The sequence below is a fragment of the Protobothrops mucrosquamatus genome, unplaced genomic scaffold (assembly GCF_001527695.2).
Source record: "Protobothrops mucrosquamatus isolate PMUCROS unplaced genomic scaffold, P.Mucros_1.0 scaffold2456, whole genome shotgun sequence".
Classification (NCBI taxonomy): Eukaryota; Metazoa; Chordata; class Lepidosauria; order Squamata; family Viperidae; genus Protobothrops; species Protobothrops mucrosquamatus.
Genome location: NW_015388528.1, coordinates 71,237 through 88,656, shown reverse-complemented (window position 1 = coordinate 88,656; position 17,420 = coordinate 71,237). Strand labels below are relative to the sequence as shown.

The 17,420-nt window shown below is 38.4% G+C and overlaps 1 protein-coding gene across 1 annotated transcript in view; it reads right to left on the bottom strand.

Annotated features, from left to right (window-relative positions):
- The window catches only part of LOC107295717 (integrin beta-5-like), a gene marked incomplete at its 3' end in the record, with an annotated part of 58,717 nt that overhangs the window by 6,037 nt on the left and 35,260 nt on the right, over positions 1–17,420 (bottom strand). The window contains exon 10 of the mRNA XM_029285906.1: positions 1,898–2,120. Within this exon, the coding sequence (XP_029141739.1) occupies positions 1,898–2,120 (223 nt within the window). The remainder of the gene's footprint in view (positions 1–1,897; positions 2,121–17,420) is intronic.

The following is a 17,420-nucleotide window of genomic DNA, read 5'->3' as shown; positions in this document are numbered from 1 at the left end:
CCCTTGTGGCTATTATAACATGCAAAGAGAAGAATGAGCTTCAAATATTCCAACCCAAAATAGGTTGTTATTCCAACTGTATCAATATTACATATTCAGGTAAATTATTCCCTTGAGTTCAACCTCTAATACAGGGGTCTCCAACTTGGCAATTTTAGGACTTGTGAACTTCAACTCCCAGAACGCCTCAGCCAGCCATGCTGGCTGGGGAATTCTGAGAGCTGAAGTCTACACTAAAGTTGGCAAGTTTAGAGAGCCCTAATCTAATACGTGATGGCAATAAAAGGAGAAATGAGTCTTAATATTCTAACTATAGCACCAGGAGTCTGAATGACTCCCTTCTTTAAAGCTGCAATGGCCCCTGACATAATACAAATTATTGCTCTAGAACAGGGGTGGGGAACTATGGTCCTTTTATGACTTGTGGACCAACTCGCAGAATCCCTGAGCCAGCCATGCTGGCTCAGGAATTCTGGGAGTTGAAGTCCACAAGTCATAAAGGGCCATAGTTCCCCACCGCTGCTCGTGAATCTATTCAAATTTGGATTCAGCTTTGTGACAGGATTATGCATCCACAGAAGACCCACCAGATCGTAACATTTGTATTCTTTTGAACATCTGGCATCAGATAAAACAGGTCAGCTGCTGATGTGTGGGTCAAGGACTTTCTTAACACATAATATAATATGTACCACAATATTATCTCAAACAAAGCTGTTTTGATGTTTTTATTCCTATTTAATCTACATAAATTATCTATCGTTTGACTGTTAAATCTTTCCAGGAAGTGATTTTAGCTTTGTTAGCCTCACCATAAGAATATTCATAAAAAAGGATAAAAGCACTTCAAAGAGAAATTATTCAAGAGAGGACTTGCTTTAGGGAACAATTCCCTGGAATAGTCCCAAATGAGTCTATTGAGGCTAAATAAAATTGGAACGAAGGATAAAAATGCAGGGTGGGGGGTTGCACTAAGCAAAACAGAACATAGTAGACTAGTGATTTATCCTATTTTCATACATCACTTGGTTTTCTCAGCTGTCTAAGGCTAAAGAAACTGGGATTTCTGACAAGCTACAACGTATGAACACTCTGCTGTTTTCAACCTGGGTAAAGGGTCACAAATTGTACAGTCCCGAAGCAAGATTAGTCACTCATATTCCATTACGTGGGTCTTGGACTCCTGGAGCAGAACAAGAGAAGATAAGCAAATCACTAACATGTGATCTCCAGGAAAGTTCTATTCCATGTTCTATTGTTAAACTCTATTCTAGAGTTTCTTTTATACAAAAGCCAAGCCCCAACTTTCATGCTACGAAGCACTTTAGAACGATCTCCTTTACAGTAACCTCTGTCAAAGCTTTGATAATCACCACTTTTTTTCATATTTGCAGAAGTATAGGCAGTCCTCGACTTACGACCACAATCGAGCCCCAAATTTCCGCTCCTAAGTAAAACATTTGTTAAATGAGTCTTGGCCCGTTTTACGACCTTTCTTGCTACAGTTGTTGAATGAATCACCACAGTTGTTAAGTTAGCAACATGGTTGTTAAGTGAACGTGACTTCCCCATTGACTCGGCTTGTCAGAAGGTGGCAAAAGGTGATCACGTGACCCCGGGACACTGTACCTGTCATAAATATGAGCCAGGTGCCAAGCTTCCAAATTTTAATCACGTGTGACCATGGGGGATGCTGCAATGGTCGTAAGTGTGACAAACGGTCATAAGTCACTTTTTCCAGTGCCTTTGTAACTTCAAACGGTCACTAAAGGAATACTTGTTGAGGGCTACCTGTATTCAGGATTGGAAGGGCAGTAATGCATCTGAGAAACCACAAAGGAGACCATGTCATAACACTAATCTTTGAGTGGTTTTGAATCTAGATGTTGGCACATACCTTTTAGTACTGCAAACACCCGGGCAGGTGGGACACTTCTCACAAGTCTCCCCAAAAGCTCCAGGTTCAGTGCACTGGCATTTCCCACAGATGCAGTTGCCTCGGCCACTGCACATTTGGCCATCGTTAGAAAGACACCGGCCTGTGTCCGTTGAGCAGTTGCAGTTGTCCCCAATATAGCCAGGATGGCACTTACATTCCCCGCAGTGACATTCTCCGTGACCTAAATACAAGTTACACAAAGAAAAACAATCATTTGCATTGCCAATGCAAGGGGCCATAGTTTCAGATGCTCTCTTAAAATCTGATTCAGAAGCAGGAAGAGACATCTTCAATAATCAACAGTCTTGTATTTGTATTCGTGAAAGTTCATTTAATTGTTATGGAATTATTCAGTGGTTTGGGGCACACCTTACTACTGCATCTATACTTTTTTCTAAGAACATTAGTAGCCTATCTTATGAAATAAAAAAGACATAAAATACTTTATAAATTCATGTTGTTGTAGTAGTAGTAGCATTGAAAGCTGGTTTGGTGTAATAGTTAAGGCATCTGGCTAAAAACCAGGAGATTGTGAGTTCTACTCGCACCTTACTTGACTTTGGACCAGTCTCTCTCTCCCTCCCTCCCTCCCTCTCTCTCTCCCTCCCTCCCTCTCTCTCTAGTATATCTATCTCTATCTCTCTATCTCTCTATCTCTCTATCTATCTCTCTACCTACCTACCTACCTACCTACCTATCTAGGAGACCAGACTGACTCAAAGATACAAACAAAAAGAAAAAAAGAAAAGAACAAATAGTGGTTGGCAGCAGAAGATATTAAGAAGAAACAGAGATGACTAAGCACAAAACCGAGCATGAAAACAAACTGAAGGCAAATAAAGAAAAAAAAAACATGATTGATATCTCCATTTCATGTGAGGTAGACCTGTTTCTCCACTATTGCTTCAGGTTACAGATGGACAATTATTTTATTATACCTTTCCCTTGGAAACAAGGAAATAATACATCCCTAGAAGGATCCAGGTAGAGTATTTTTTTAAACATAAGTAGTTTCTCCAGTGCTTTAAAAGGTTGGTGGCAGTTTTTAGGTTTCCAAACCAAGAAATTACTTAAATAATCAGGAGCTGGGTGTAGGATGTAGAAAGAAAGTCTACAATGCAATGGTCTTCTGCCTCAGATAATACAATTCTACGTAAATCTACCCAGAACTCCCACTGAATTCAATGTGGATATACTCCAAAATTATGGGCCTAGAACAGTGGTGTAAAAGAACTTATCCAACATAAACCTTTAGTGGAAGACAGTGGGCCAACTGATCATGTTTTCAGCCCTGAGGAAAAGGCTTTTACAGTTTTATCTACCAAATGTGTATAAAACACCTTTTCTTTCAGAATTAGTGTGTAGACAGCGGTGTTCCATTTAAGCTGGGAGAGTGTAAATTACTCAAGGCTGCCCAGTGAATGTTTAGGCTGAACTGTTTTTAACCAAAGCCTTACTGGTTCAAATCCAAATCCAGTTTCATATATGTCATTGGAGAAATCTCTTTGGCATCCTAGGCTAGGGCTGATATTAGGCAGGGGTCTTCAAAAACGGCCCTTTTATGACTTGTGGACTTCAACTCCCAGAATTCCTCAGCCAGTGTGCCTGGTCAACATCTTACATGTAACGCTCATATGGAAAGCTTAAGCTCTACTTTTACAAGAACAAGGAATTATAAAGGAGTTAAGTGCAATATCAAAACATCAGAACATAAGTTTCTTAGTTGTTCTGGTCTTAACAGAAAAAAAAAATAACCAGATTTTTTCCCCCAGTTCTGCATTATTTTCTGATCCAGCCAGAGTCTATTTATAGTCAAATCAGAGCAGTACCACCGTCTGGTTTGTTGCCTTCTGTCTTGTACTAACAAATACTTCCTGCTAAATATTTTCATCTCTAGTATCTTTTTGTTGGTTGGAAAGAAATTTTTCTTTCTGCCAAAAAGAACAGAAACAAAACTTGCAGGATTGCCACTAACAATATTTTGCAATAATTTATCCCCAGAGGAATTACTTCCTAGACGTTTGTAATACAAGCCATCCACTGAAAGCTGTAGCTTGATATTTAGGGCTCTTGGAAGTAAGAGAGTCTTTAAAATGATGCAGCCAAATAGTTCTTGTCAAACTACTTGATGAGACGGAACATGTTTGCAGAGTAAAGGTCATCAGTGCCCTTCCCTTATATTTGCAGAAAAAGTTGCAGTCAACTCTAAATGGTAAGTCCGTAAGGTTCCATCTAAAAGGAACCAAAGAAAATATAAAGGATTTAATTCAATTAATTTCTCTCTAACCTTTCCCTAAGACACAGAATTTGTTATAAAATACTTATATTGTACTTTATTCTCAGAACATTTTTTATCAGGAGTTTTAGGCCAAAACGACTCACCATCAGGATTTATTGGTTAAACCCAAGTCTTGCATTCTGTTTCTTCCGGACAAACCTACTGAAGCTACCATCTGCCTTCCTAAGGTTGCACACCAAGCTTGGCCTTTTTGATGGTGGTGGGGTATTACCATAGATTCAGTTTCGATTCCTGGAGACTGCCTGGGCAAGTTCCTGCAGTTTTCCTGGCAAGATTTCCGAACTAATTTGCCCTTGCCTTCTTCATGGGGCTGAGAGAGAGTGACTGGCGCAAAGCTGATTTTGTGCCTAAAGTAGGATTAGAACTTACTGTTTCCTACTTTCTAGCCTGCTGCCTTCACCATTAAGCCAAACCAACTCCCTGGCTTTCTTTAATGCAGTCTAATTTCAAAATCTATCATGGGGAGATTTCCCATTCATTAAATTTATTTATTTATATCAACACCACCCCACCACCTCATACAAGGGACTGGCGGCTTACAAGAATTTTAGCCCAGAAAAAAACCTGGAAGCATGCTAGAAGACAATGTGTTGATACTTCCTTCCCAGGACCAATTACCGAGGCTGGTAATTGGTCCTGGGAAGGAAGTATCATTTGCTTTAGCCCTATGTACAATGGGCACATTTAGCAAGTCAGCCATTTAGACTGCATAGTGCATCCCCTGAATTGCCACAGGAATGTCCATGAGGCACAAAGGAATTCTTATGTAGAAAGGTGAAGCTGGAGAATGATGACTTGAGGCATGCTGGCCTCCTATTTGTTTCTATGCTTAGATGAATGTAGAAATCCTTAGAAATGAGGTGAGCACCAGGCAGTGAGAGGAGTCCAAATAGTTATTGGTGCCCAATGCCATGGAAAGAAGTATGTATTAAGCTAGATTTAAAAAATCCTCAGATCCAAAGCAGAAAAACAAGGAAAGATATCAGTGTACACCAGGGGTCTTCAAACTTGGCCCTTTTATGACTTGTGGACTTCAACTCCCAGAATTCCTCAGCCAGTGTGCCTGGCTGAGGAATTCTGGGAGTTGAAGTCCACAAGTCATAAAATGGCCAAGTTTGAAGACCCCTGGTGTAGACACTTTGGAAAGTCTCTGGCCATTATCCCACTACAGATATAGCACTACTACAGATTCTAGGAATTATTTCAAAAGTGTTCACATAAGATTTTTTTTTAAATCATTCTAGCCACACACCAAAGCTAGCACTTCATTCTGAAGCTTAATATTTCAAACCATGTACTTAAACTTTGTGTTAAAAGCTAAGCTAATTGCTTTATGGCGAACCGCACGCACATGTTCATGCACATTCATATAAACACACACACACACACACACACATATATATACATACATACATACATACATACATACATACATACATACATACATACATACATACATATCCAACTGAATGAATACTGCAAACTTTAAGAAGTGAAAATCAAAGTGAAAATCAAAGGGGCTCCTATTGTGGAAAGGTTGCAGGCTAAAATAAGTAATAGAAAAGAATGAGTATTCGGCTAAACATTGGATTTCCATTTCATACTTTCTGATCCGAATTGCTTCTCCTTTTTTGCTGCCTTAACCTAATTTTAGACTGCAAGATATTTCTGTCAGGAACACAGTAAACTAACAAGTAAATGATAGCACCATCCAAGTACATTATAAATAAATAATGATACTAATGGCTATTTATGCTAATGGCTATTTATGATACAGGAGCAACTTTAAAATCTTGAAAGGTGCAAGTCCATATCTATCTATTAAACTCTCCACTTTAAAAAAAAATTGACCAATTCAGATTGGATTGGTCAGTACTACCAGTAGTACTATATGATGACTCTATGAAATCAATTCAAAGGTACCACTGGTTACAGATGCTAGAGAATAACGGTTAGCTTTCGCGCCTGTCTTCTTTATTGTTATAGCAGACACTATAGGTGTACAGTAGGAAACAGATGGCCAGTTTAGACAGTCTGTGTGGGACTCATGTGTTATGTCATGTTAATGCTCAACCAACTAGGTGTACACTGCTCTTCTTTTCCAGACCAATTACCTGGAAAAGATACAGAAACCGTGGGTCCTGCTGAGACTGGCCAAATAGTTAATCTGGATATAAAAATGATATTTGTAATCCAACATATCTGGGAAAGTCCACAAAAGCAAAGGCTGCCTTAAAGGAAGAAGTTTTTGTATTCCCCTAGACCAACTTTATTCACAAAAAGAGAAATGAATCAGAAGGGTATAATTATTTGATAATCTAGATTGATTTTCCTCAATTCTCCTCTACTCTTCAGATATGTTTGAGACGACAGTTCTCAAATTTCCCCAAGGAATAGGAGCACAAATCCAACATATCTGGAACATAGGGATGTACGAAAACCCGTCGTGATAATTAATAATTAATGAACTGATCAATGCAAATTAAATTGTATTTAACAAGCTTAAGGGTTACTCAATAATGGCAAAGTCTGCTTAAAAAGGATGGGGGAAGGGTCGACATTCTGTACTATGGTGATTTCCACTGTGAGATTCTTTTTATTTTGTTTATTTGCAAGCACAAAATGTTTTCACATAAGTTCAGGCTAGAATTGCTATGCTTCATATGAAATAATTATGCATGCCACAAGATCTGTGTTCATTAGACTCTAATTTAGGGTAAAGCTCCTACTATCTTCTGATATGTTACTAATATGAACAACTTTCAGAATTGAAGAAAGGCAGAAATTCCCAAATCTAGGTAATATTGCTTGATATACTTATGAATCAATAGGCCTGTATACAATGCTTTCAAGCACTCAAAATTAAAAGTATTTTAGCATTATTCAGTTGGAACAGGATATAAAGCATATTATAGAACAGTGGTGGCGAACCTATGGCACGGGTGCCAGAGGCGGCACTCAGAGCCCTCCCTGTGGGCACGCACGCTGTCGCCCCAGTCCTAGGCCTTTAGCTGGGTTTTATAAAAAGTTTTTGCTTTAGGCCTCCGCCGCCATGTACAAAAAAAATATCAATGAGTCAATTTCAACTTTTTGCAGGAAAAAAAAGATCTTGCAAAGTTGGAATTGATTGATTGAACTTTTTAGTCCCACCCAGTCTGCCATTACCACCGCAGCCACGCCCACCCAATGGGCCACACCCACCCAGCACCCGACAATGCATAAGTGGGTTTGGGGTTGCAGTTTGGGCACTCGGTCTCTAAAAGGTTCGCCATCACTGTTATAGAAGGTATGTTTTCAAAACTAGGATCAGTTAGTATGCATTTTAGTTCCGTAATGGAGCAACACTTGTTTCAAAAATTTTGATTTGTCACAACAGCAGCTCCTTTCTACTCTTAATTAAAGCAACCCCAACCCCATTTTTTTTTTCATTTCTCTGCAAATATGAAAAAAGGTGCATTGCTTTTTAAGAGCTAAATTAACTTTAATTAGCAGATCTGCATCATATGTAAGACTGACTTCTTTTTGCCAGCTTCACATAGAAAGTTGGAAAAGACCAGGCTGTTTTAATGAACACCAGAGAAGTGTCACCCTCACACCAGCCCAAGCAGTTTCCAAAACATCTATTTTGGTTTTGGATCAGATTTACTAAATAATGTTTGGTGGATATTTCATTCACTTTCCAACATCATCACAAAAATACTTCTTCTATTCCAACAAAACTTTAGTTATTTCCAGTTGTTCAACTGCAAAGAGACAATCTCATCATTTGCTTAAAAGCAACCATTTATTTTATTACGTCTTTTTTTTTAAAAAAAAAATCAGGTTGTTAAATGTTATACACCACGCAGTATTTCCAGAAGCCCTTTGATAGATGAGCTTTATGTTTTACTGATGACTGGCAGGTATCAAAGAAATCCCCACAAGCAATTTCTGATCCAGAAAGGGCTAAACAGACAAATAGGCAATTATTTATATTACAGAATGCAGAATAACAGACTCAGAAGGGATCTTGGAGGTCTTCTAGTCCAAGCCTCTGCTCAAGCAGGAGACTCTATTACTAAATATTCCAAACAAATGGCTGTCCAATCTCTTCTTAAACATTTCCAGTGATAGAGCACCTCTACAATTTCTGGAGGCAAGCCGGTTCTCACTGTCAGGAAATTTCTCCTTATAAAGGAGACTAACTGCAGTTCAGGGTTGACATGTGGGGTCCTTGGTGCTCTCTGAGCTTGCTTGTTTTCTTGCAGACGCTTCATTATCCAAACTAGGTAACATCATCAGTGCTAGTAAGGAGTGCAAACTGCACTGATGATGTTACCTAGTTTGGTTAATGAAACGTCTGCAAGAAAACAAGCAAACTCAGAGAGCACCAAGGTCCCATCAATTTCTCCTTAGTTCTAGGTTGGATCTTTCTTTGGTAAGTTTCCATCCATTACTTGAATATAATAACAATAATAATAATAATAATAATAATAATAATAATANTTGCTTCTCTCCTTGCTTAGTTTCCACCCGTTGCTTCTTGTCCTGCCTTCAGGCGCCTTGGAAAATAGCTTGACACCCTCTTCTTTGTGGCAGCTTCTTCAACTTGCTTTGAAGAATAAGTTGTCCCCCACCTTATGACAGCCTCTCAAATATTGGAAGATGACTATCATATCGCCCCTATTCACAGAGGCTAATATAGTATCTAATGATATATACATGTCCTTGTAATAGAATTTCCAATCAGTTATTTTGGGGGAAATTGGACTTTTTTTTTTTTAGCCCACATCTCTACTTTCTCTTCCTAAATGCAAATGAAACATACAATTGGGCCTTTTATTTTGCAGGGTTTAATCATGCAAGTATTGTAGGAATGATACCAATAAGCTTAACAGTAAATTAAGTTGCTTCAGAAATATGCCAAGGTTCATTAATTCTTTTCGTGGGTAACTATTACCATGTAATAAGCTCTTAAGAGTTAAATGATTATTTTTACCACTTTTGGGCCAGCAAACTATTTTTTTTCTTCCATTTTACTCAAGCAAAAATGGACACACACCCTTACAGGGATCAACAGTACACAAATGGCTCACACAAGAGCAAAGTTGTTATGTGGATGATTTACACACACTGCTGTAAATTACAACAGTTAGTTTAAATCTGGTTTGAAATTATCAACGCAAAAATATGATATTATGACTTTAAATATAAAATTCACTGCTGAATTATTGCCTGATGAGAGAGAGGTTATTACTATGACAACTGGACAGCCACTTGTCTGAAATGGTATGGGGTCTCCTGCTTGAGCAGGGGGTTGGACTAGAACAGGGGTAGGCAACCTTGGCTCTTTTATGACTCATGGACTTCAACTCCCAGAATTCCTGAGCCAGCTGGCTCAGGAATTCTGGGAGTTGAAGTCCATGAGTCATAAAAGAGCCAAGGTTGCCTACCCCTGGACTAGAAGATCTCCAAGGTGTTTCCAGCTCTGATATTCTATGAAGACTTTCACTGTCAGCCTTATATTTTTATTATTCAAGACACATTAAAGACAGATATATAGACATCCCGATTTATATTTGCAATGAATTATTTAGAAGGAAATTAAATTATTAGATGGTGTTTGCTGAACCTGTCATACTATATTCAACAGCCAAGAACTGTAACCTATCAGGCAAGCTCACAAGAACCTAAGCAAGGCTTAGCAAGAATCTAAGCTTACCTGTTAATTAATTCTTTTTTTTTTTTTTGAAGAGTTAGAAAGCCTTCATTAAGAATTAGTGACCACTGTGTATCAAGAGTAAAGCAATATTCATATTCTTTTGAAACTTTTTTTCTCATTCTGGCACTATATAATGGAGGAGCAGCTAATGGGGAGCTGAGCATAAGATGGTTGGATGGATCATCTTTCTAACAAAGGTTACTGCAAGCACAATTACAAAAAATTACAATGTGGAAAAAAGTGGAGGACACAGAAGCAGCCAAGATTGCTGCACAAAAAGCTTAGGAAAAATCTGAGGGGGGAGGGGGAGTTTAGAAATCTTAGGGAAAATGTCTTGCATTTATCAAAATTATACCCTGTCCCTGCTAAATTAAATCAGACATCCAAATTTCCCAGCATTGATGCCTGCAATCTGCTACTGTGAATGCCAGCAAAGAGCACGCAGACACTGGAAATATATTATCCTGTCTTGTTGTTCTTCAACACCCTGGCAGGATATTGTCTTGGCCTCTTGTGTCCCTTTTATGCACTCAAGCTTATTAAAATGCACAAAGCACCACAAAAAGGCCCACTCCCTTCATCTCCTCCAACTCTGGCTATGTCCCAACAACGTCAAAAGTACAACTCAAATTAAGACATTTGGCAGAGAGCTAAAATGGCAACCTTCATGCTGCAGTTTTTTGCAATTTGTTTAGATGGGCACATAACTATTCGCATCTTAATTTAAATTTTTATTAAACTATCAGATAAAACTTGGCTAAGTAAATATTTTTTCTTACATTTTGCATAGAGTAACAACTACAAAAGTAGCCCATTCTGTTTATATACATTAATTAAAGATTTAATATTCTCATCTTGCTCTATAGACTAGTTTACCAATTGGCATAAAGATGCTAATTAGTCATTCGACTCTATAAAATATATCAATGACTGTAGAACATCAACAGTAGATAAATGTTATGAAGCGAACCCTAATACATACATACAGTCACTCTTTTGTTAAAAAAATTGTGATATGGATAGATAACAAATCATTTGTGATATGATCATTGAATAGATATATTCTCAATATACTCTTCAAACATTAAGATTGTAATAAGGGAAGGTTGCTTCCATTATTGGTACCTTCAAAAGTAAAATTAATACCTATGGCCAGGTAGGAAATAAGAATGAGCACACAAAGCAGCTTCTGAGGAAAAGTTAAAATTTTGGCTCAAAGTACTACATGAATGAATACATGTACCGGGATAATGATGCAAGATCGAATTTGGGTCAGTCCGAAAGCTCGGAAGAGTAAATCTCTGGTTCCGGTGACCGATCAAAATTCGATCTTGCAAAATGCTATACCGTTTCCCCCCGAAAATAAGACCCGGTCTTTTTTTTTTTTGCCTCCAAAAGAGGCACCAGGTCTTATTTTCGGGGGGGGGGGTCTTTTCCACTCAGCTCATGGCAGCGGCATCAACTGCCCCAGCCAGCCAGCGAGAAAATTAAAGAAATACTTCACAATAAAAGTGCTGTTTAACTATTACTTATTATATTCATGTTTAAACATCAGGTTATCTGGAGGCAAGCATGACATTCCTCTTTGCACTTCACCATGTCAATTGAATTCAATGAGGCATGCTTCTGTCTCAATCCAGCATATAAACCCATCTTTTTTTATTCTGCTTCATGTTATATTAAAGGATCATTGATTTCAAATATTGCTGTACTTGCTTTAACAACCCACTTAAACTGTTATAAAGGAGCACAAAAGTATTGACGTATTAGCCCTCTTTTTTCACTGCCTCTGGGGTGAATTCACATGTTCCAGAATAAGCATACTGGAGAACAATTAAAAAAAATATCATTAACTGGAAAAAGAAACCCACATTTTTCTCAATTTCCACCCTCTCATTTCCACCTACTGTACACACTCTTTCACTTCACTATTTTTTTTTAATCTCTAGCACAGTGATGGCGAACCTTTTAGAGACTGAGTGCCCAAACTGCAACCCAAAACCCACTTATGCATCGTCGAGTGCCGGGTGGGTGTGGCCCATTGGCTGGGTGTGGCCAATTCGGTGGGCAAGGCTGCAGTGGTAACAGCAGACTGGGTGGGACTAAAAAGTTCAATCAATCAATTCTAACTTTGCAAGAACTTTTTTTTCCCTCGAGAAGTTGAAATTGACTGATTGAACCTTTTTTTTTTTGCACATGGCGGCAGAGGCCTAAAGTGAAAAGGTTTTATAAAACCCAGCTGAAGGCCTAGGACTGGGGCGACAAAGTGTGTGCCCACAGAGAGGGCTCTGAGTGCCGCCTCTGGCACCCATGCCATAGGTTTGCCACCACTGCTCTAGCATAAATGCTACAATGGAAAAATACAGAAACAGAAACAAAGTCATCTTGGTTACAGGTTTGACCCCCAAGAAATAGTGAAAAGTTTATTCACTCATTTCTTTGTTCAATTACAACTTGCTCACAGAATTATCCATATTTTGCACACCTTATGCTATGAGCGTGGCTACTCCTTGTCAGATCTGGAACACACGAGCGTGCCAATACTGCATCAGGATTGCACAAATCCTCATACTGAGAAAGCCAGAGAACGGATGATCATTTATCAAGAGCTTTTTTGTTGTAAAGAAAACAAGCCTGCTGGATTCTCTAGAACTGACTGCAGTCCCCTCAAAGGTTTGGAGCATGGTAGCTATTGCATAAACAGATAAAAATGGCCGATCCTGTGGTAATTTTAAGTACTAAGATTTAGTCTGCTAATACAAAACAGGGATGAAAGAGAAGTTGGAATAAAGAAGATGGTCATCAACCCTTGCCAACTCCAGGGCTTTAAAGTTGTCTCATGGGCATTTTGGGATCTGTAATCAGATAAGCCAACAACAGCCAAGTTGTTTGCATAGGGAGATGGAGCTTAGCACTCCTTAGAGAAACACAGAGACTTATTAAGCAGTGGGCACAGCTAACAGACTCTGAAGTTCCCAGGATAATCATTTACTTCAATCATAGTATAACTGCACGTGATCCTCAGTTATAAAGAGTTTATCCCTGTCACTTTATCTGCAAAATTAAGTGAAAGTATGCTATGATGTCTAGCAGAAAACTTCATTTTTCCAAGCTTACTCCTCAACCACCACCAATATTCCAGCTGCTTTTTTTCCCTGTTCCAGGAGAAATCAGCAAAGAGATTAATGCTGGGAGAGACCAGGTAGCTTTCCAAAGATTGTTGGGCTCACCCATAAGCCTGGCTGGTCTGGCCAATGCTGAGGGACAATAGCCAACAAACATCTGGCGGCCATACGTTGCTCACTTTTCTTTGGAAGGTTATACAACCTCAGCATAGAGTTCCAAATTACCAATAGAAGCTGTACATGCCCAGAACAAGAAGGAGAAATCATCCAACCAAGTACAGAGAATCACCTTGGGTTATCTTCCTGCTTAATCTGAATGCTCATCATATATCCCATGCTTCTTGTTTTCATAAATTTGCATGTGAGAAGGGGTTAAGAGTGATGCTGATATTTCTGTAAGTTGTCAGCATTTCTGTGCAAGGCAAAAGTAATAGGCGGTAGGAATGAAGTGATAAATCTTGGTGAATTTTTGTTGCCTTTTCCATGCTATATAACTCAAGAATTAACTCAATTTGCCTGGCAAGCTGCATGCTGTATGTTAGCTAACTGGATTTAAAAATCCAAAATAGATGAGTAACTTGGAAGCATCATGTAATGAACTGAGAAAATAACCTTGGATGACAGGAAGAAGAGCCACAGCTGAGACTACAGTCTAATAAACAAAAATTGAGTCCAAAGGAGGGAGGGATGGGGTCACAGAAAGTGTTTCAGAAGGGACCCTTCCTAGTTCCCAGAAAGTAAAGACATGGGAAGGGGCTTGCGAGATTCTGTTACTGCAACCTTACAATAAAGATTATATTAGTACTCATGGTTTTGTATCCTGTCTGAATTACCTTGAAAAGCTGACAGAACATGAACTAAAGCAGAAGGTGCCTTCCTACCTCTCTACTCCTCCATTGTAATTGCCATCTCCTTCTGGAGCCTCATCAATGAAACAGCGGCAGGATCAATTGTGTCATGATTTTCCTGGGAAAGATTTTTTTTCCCTCTTGGGATTGGCTGCCAAAGATTGTTATGTTCAAGAGATATATTTCAATATGCTCAAACAATATTTCTTGTCAGACACGAAGAATCAGGACCATGCTTAACTTCCAGTTAAGCTGATTTATTGCTCATGCCTATACACAAGAATCTAGTGAATGGACGGTCAGCACTAAATTGGTGCTAGATAAAAGCTAACAGAATTCAAGAGGAACTGAATGCGGACCGCTTGTGGGAATGCAAGGATTCCAGGCTGAGTCCTCTCTTGACTCTGCCCCTAGGTTCTGCCTCTTCTTCTCCTACATTTCTAGACTGAAGTAATCATTAGGGCAAACGAACTAGTTGGGACCAGCCATATTAAAATAAATTAAAAGCAGAACAGTTGCTTCTGGGGCAATTCCAGGGGCTGCCAAAAAGGATCTGGCTATATATGTGCTGCCATTCCTGCATCATATTATCATTTCCACAGATGGCTTTCTAATTATTCACAGATAAAGAGTTTGGGAGTTGCTACAAACAAGACCAACCATTTGAAAGATTCTGTATATATACAACTCATGCGTGATGTTGACAGATTCATCCAGATGCTAGACAGTTACTTTCCCTTTGAAAAGGAACCCTTTGATTTCTGGATGTTGCTTTGATACCTTTTTCATCTTTTTTAAAAAAAATACCTTTCAAAGATTTAATTCTTCCTGCTATATTCATGCTAACTTCAGTTAGATCCCTTCCCACACAATAAATGGGGAAATACTTCTTTGCTATTTTTAATCATTCTTTACAAACAGACCTAGAATGAAGAGTAAACATTACTGTATTAGCTTAGAAAGCATCCAGCATATTTTTAAATACATTTTTAAACAGTGAATTCAAAGTAAGGGTTTCTGAAAAGTGATGGTAATACTACAGAAAACGTTAATGTTGGTGATTTTTATTTTACAACAAAATGGAATAAATCTATTGAGATCCCTTTGGCCACTGAATCTTGTGTAAAATGCAGTATTAATTAGGAAAAGATTTATCGGCTTCAACCATGACAATATAAAAAACATGCCTTGATTTATAGCTATGCAAGGGCCATCCCTCTTCATGATATATGTCAAGTTCGATAGGTATGGAAATGAGATACAAGTTGCATTTTCTGTTTGGTACAAATACAGTGCTTGTTTTGAGGGGAAACATTCCCAAGTTTCCACAGAAATTCTGAATTTTGCATAGCACTGATCTGATGAAATCAGACATGCCCTCAGTGTTACTAGAACTTCATGGGCATGATATCCATCAACATGATGTCTTGCTGGGCAGGAAAATATGAGAAGGGAGAAAGGAGGAGGTTTCTGCACTGAGGGAAGAAGGAAAATCCCAAAGGAATGTATAGTAACTTTTTTAAAAAATATATTTTAAGTGTGGAGGGAGGGGCACAGGGAAGATAGGCAAAAGAAAAGAGGCAATAAAAAAAATAAAGAAAAATACAATTTGAAGTACAGAGACAGGGAATTTACCAGCATCATAGAATTAGGTTAAATTTTTACAGCATTTTATTAACTGGTTTTAAAGAGAGCTTTAACAGGATGTTTCAGTTCAGATCCAGACAGCTCTCTGCTCTTCACCATGAGGATAACAAGGAGAAGCAGTGAGAAATGAGAGTGAGCAACCTGGAGTGAGAAGAAAGATTTGCAGGATTGGGATGCTAACAAACTGTTTGCAAGAAACTCAAGAGTCAAATCAGACCGACAATCTCAACACACTCACACACAGAGCACATTTTTAAAAAGGCCATAATCTAACAATTTTGAAACTCCAAGCACAGTAGTATCCCTTCAACCTAATGCATACAATAAAAGCCTTCTTGCTATAAGTAAAAACCAAGAAGAGGACGCCACTTCCTGCTGTTTATGTCAATGCTCATTATAACTGAGGGGTCTAAACCTTCTCCTCATATTTCTCTATGTTAACCCCTTCACAATATGAGTAGAAGCACGCCATGCCTAACCCTTTTTCAGGACTCCGTGAAGTGGAATTATGTTAAAACAGACTAACACACCCTACTTTTGCTCACATTGTTTTTAAATAGGTCCACAGGAATAATAAATAGATTGCCAGAAACGTCACGAGTTAGAAACATCCCCAAACATAAGAGAGAATTGGTAATACCTAGATAGGTTAGCTATATAAATATTTACAATATTATTTTCTTTTTATCTAGTAGAACAAATATTATTTTTCCAAGAAACCAATAAAAATAGCTACATATTTCCCCATATTTCCTTCTTATAACATCACTGGAACACTTGAGGTGAAGCTATTCATAGATCAAAGACAGGGACTTAAACCTACTACCTGGTGTCATTGATTCAGAAATGCAAAAACAAAAATCAATATGGACTTATACAAGAACAAACATATTGAGAATTATTATTAAATCAGGGAATCAATTCAGCAGGTAATTTAACTGAGTTATATAAAACTTCCTTTTTATAACCCTATAGTTCCTATTAGGGTAGAGTCAGGGTAACTGGATGAAGCTGAGTGCTTACTGGGCAGATGCCCTTCCTGACACCTACATGGAGTTCACAGCAGGTATTTTCTCTCTACATCCTAGGAGAGAAACATTTGCCACTACCTGGGATTGAACTCTCAACTATCTAAGTGGAAGGCAAGTGTCTTCCTCACTAGGCCACCGCACCACTCAATTTAACTGATTTATATAGTTGAACAAAATGTTCAGAATCTGATTTCTTAATTAAGTGCCAGTGGGTCAGATACAATTCCTGATGGCTGCATGGACAAATAGAGAAGCTTGCCATTTCAATGTGCTTTAGTGACAATCTGCAGCTCTTCCAGGGACATTCATGAAATCTCTTTGATTCCATTCAACCAATTTATCCATTATCTTCCTCTCCTACTTACCACACAGAATAATTTGTAATAGTCTATCATCCACTAGCATTGCATACCTAAACTATGGGAGTTTCTGCTTTCTCACCGTCCCCTTCAAGATAGGAGTCAGTGCTTATTTATTTCATGATTATTGCAATCCACAGTATTCTTTGTAACCAACTCCAGATTTATACTTTGAAGGCACCTTTTCATTCTTTCTCAGTGTCCAGTATTCCCAGCCATACATTATGACAAGAAATACTATTGTTTTAATCACTCTCATCTTTGCTTTCACCGAAATATATTGCATGATTATGCCTAAATCTGTCATTGCCTTCCTTCCTACAATGAATCTCATGGTAATTAATATCTTCTTTAGTTCTCCTTCTTTACTAATTTTGAACCTAAGAAAACAAAGCTTACCACCTTTTATTCTTCATTGTTAACCATAGGACAACAGGGATGTTAACTTTACCTTCTTAACACAGTATTTAA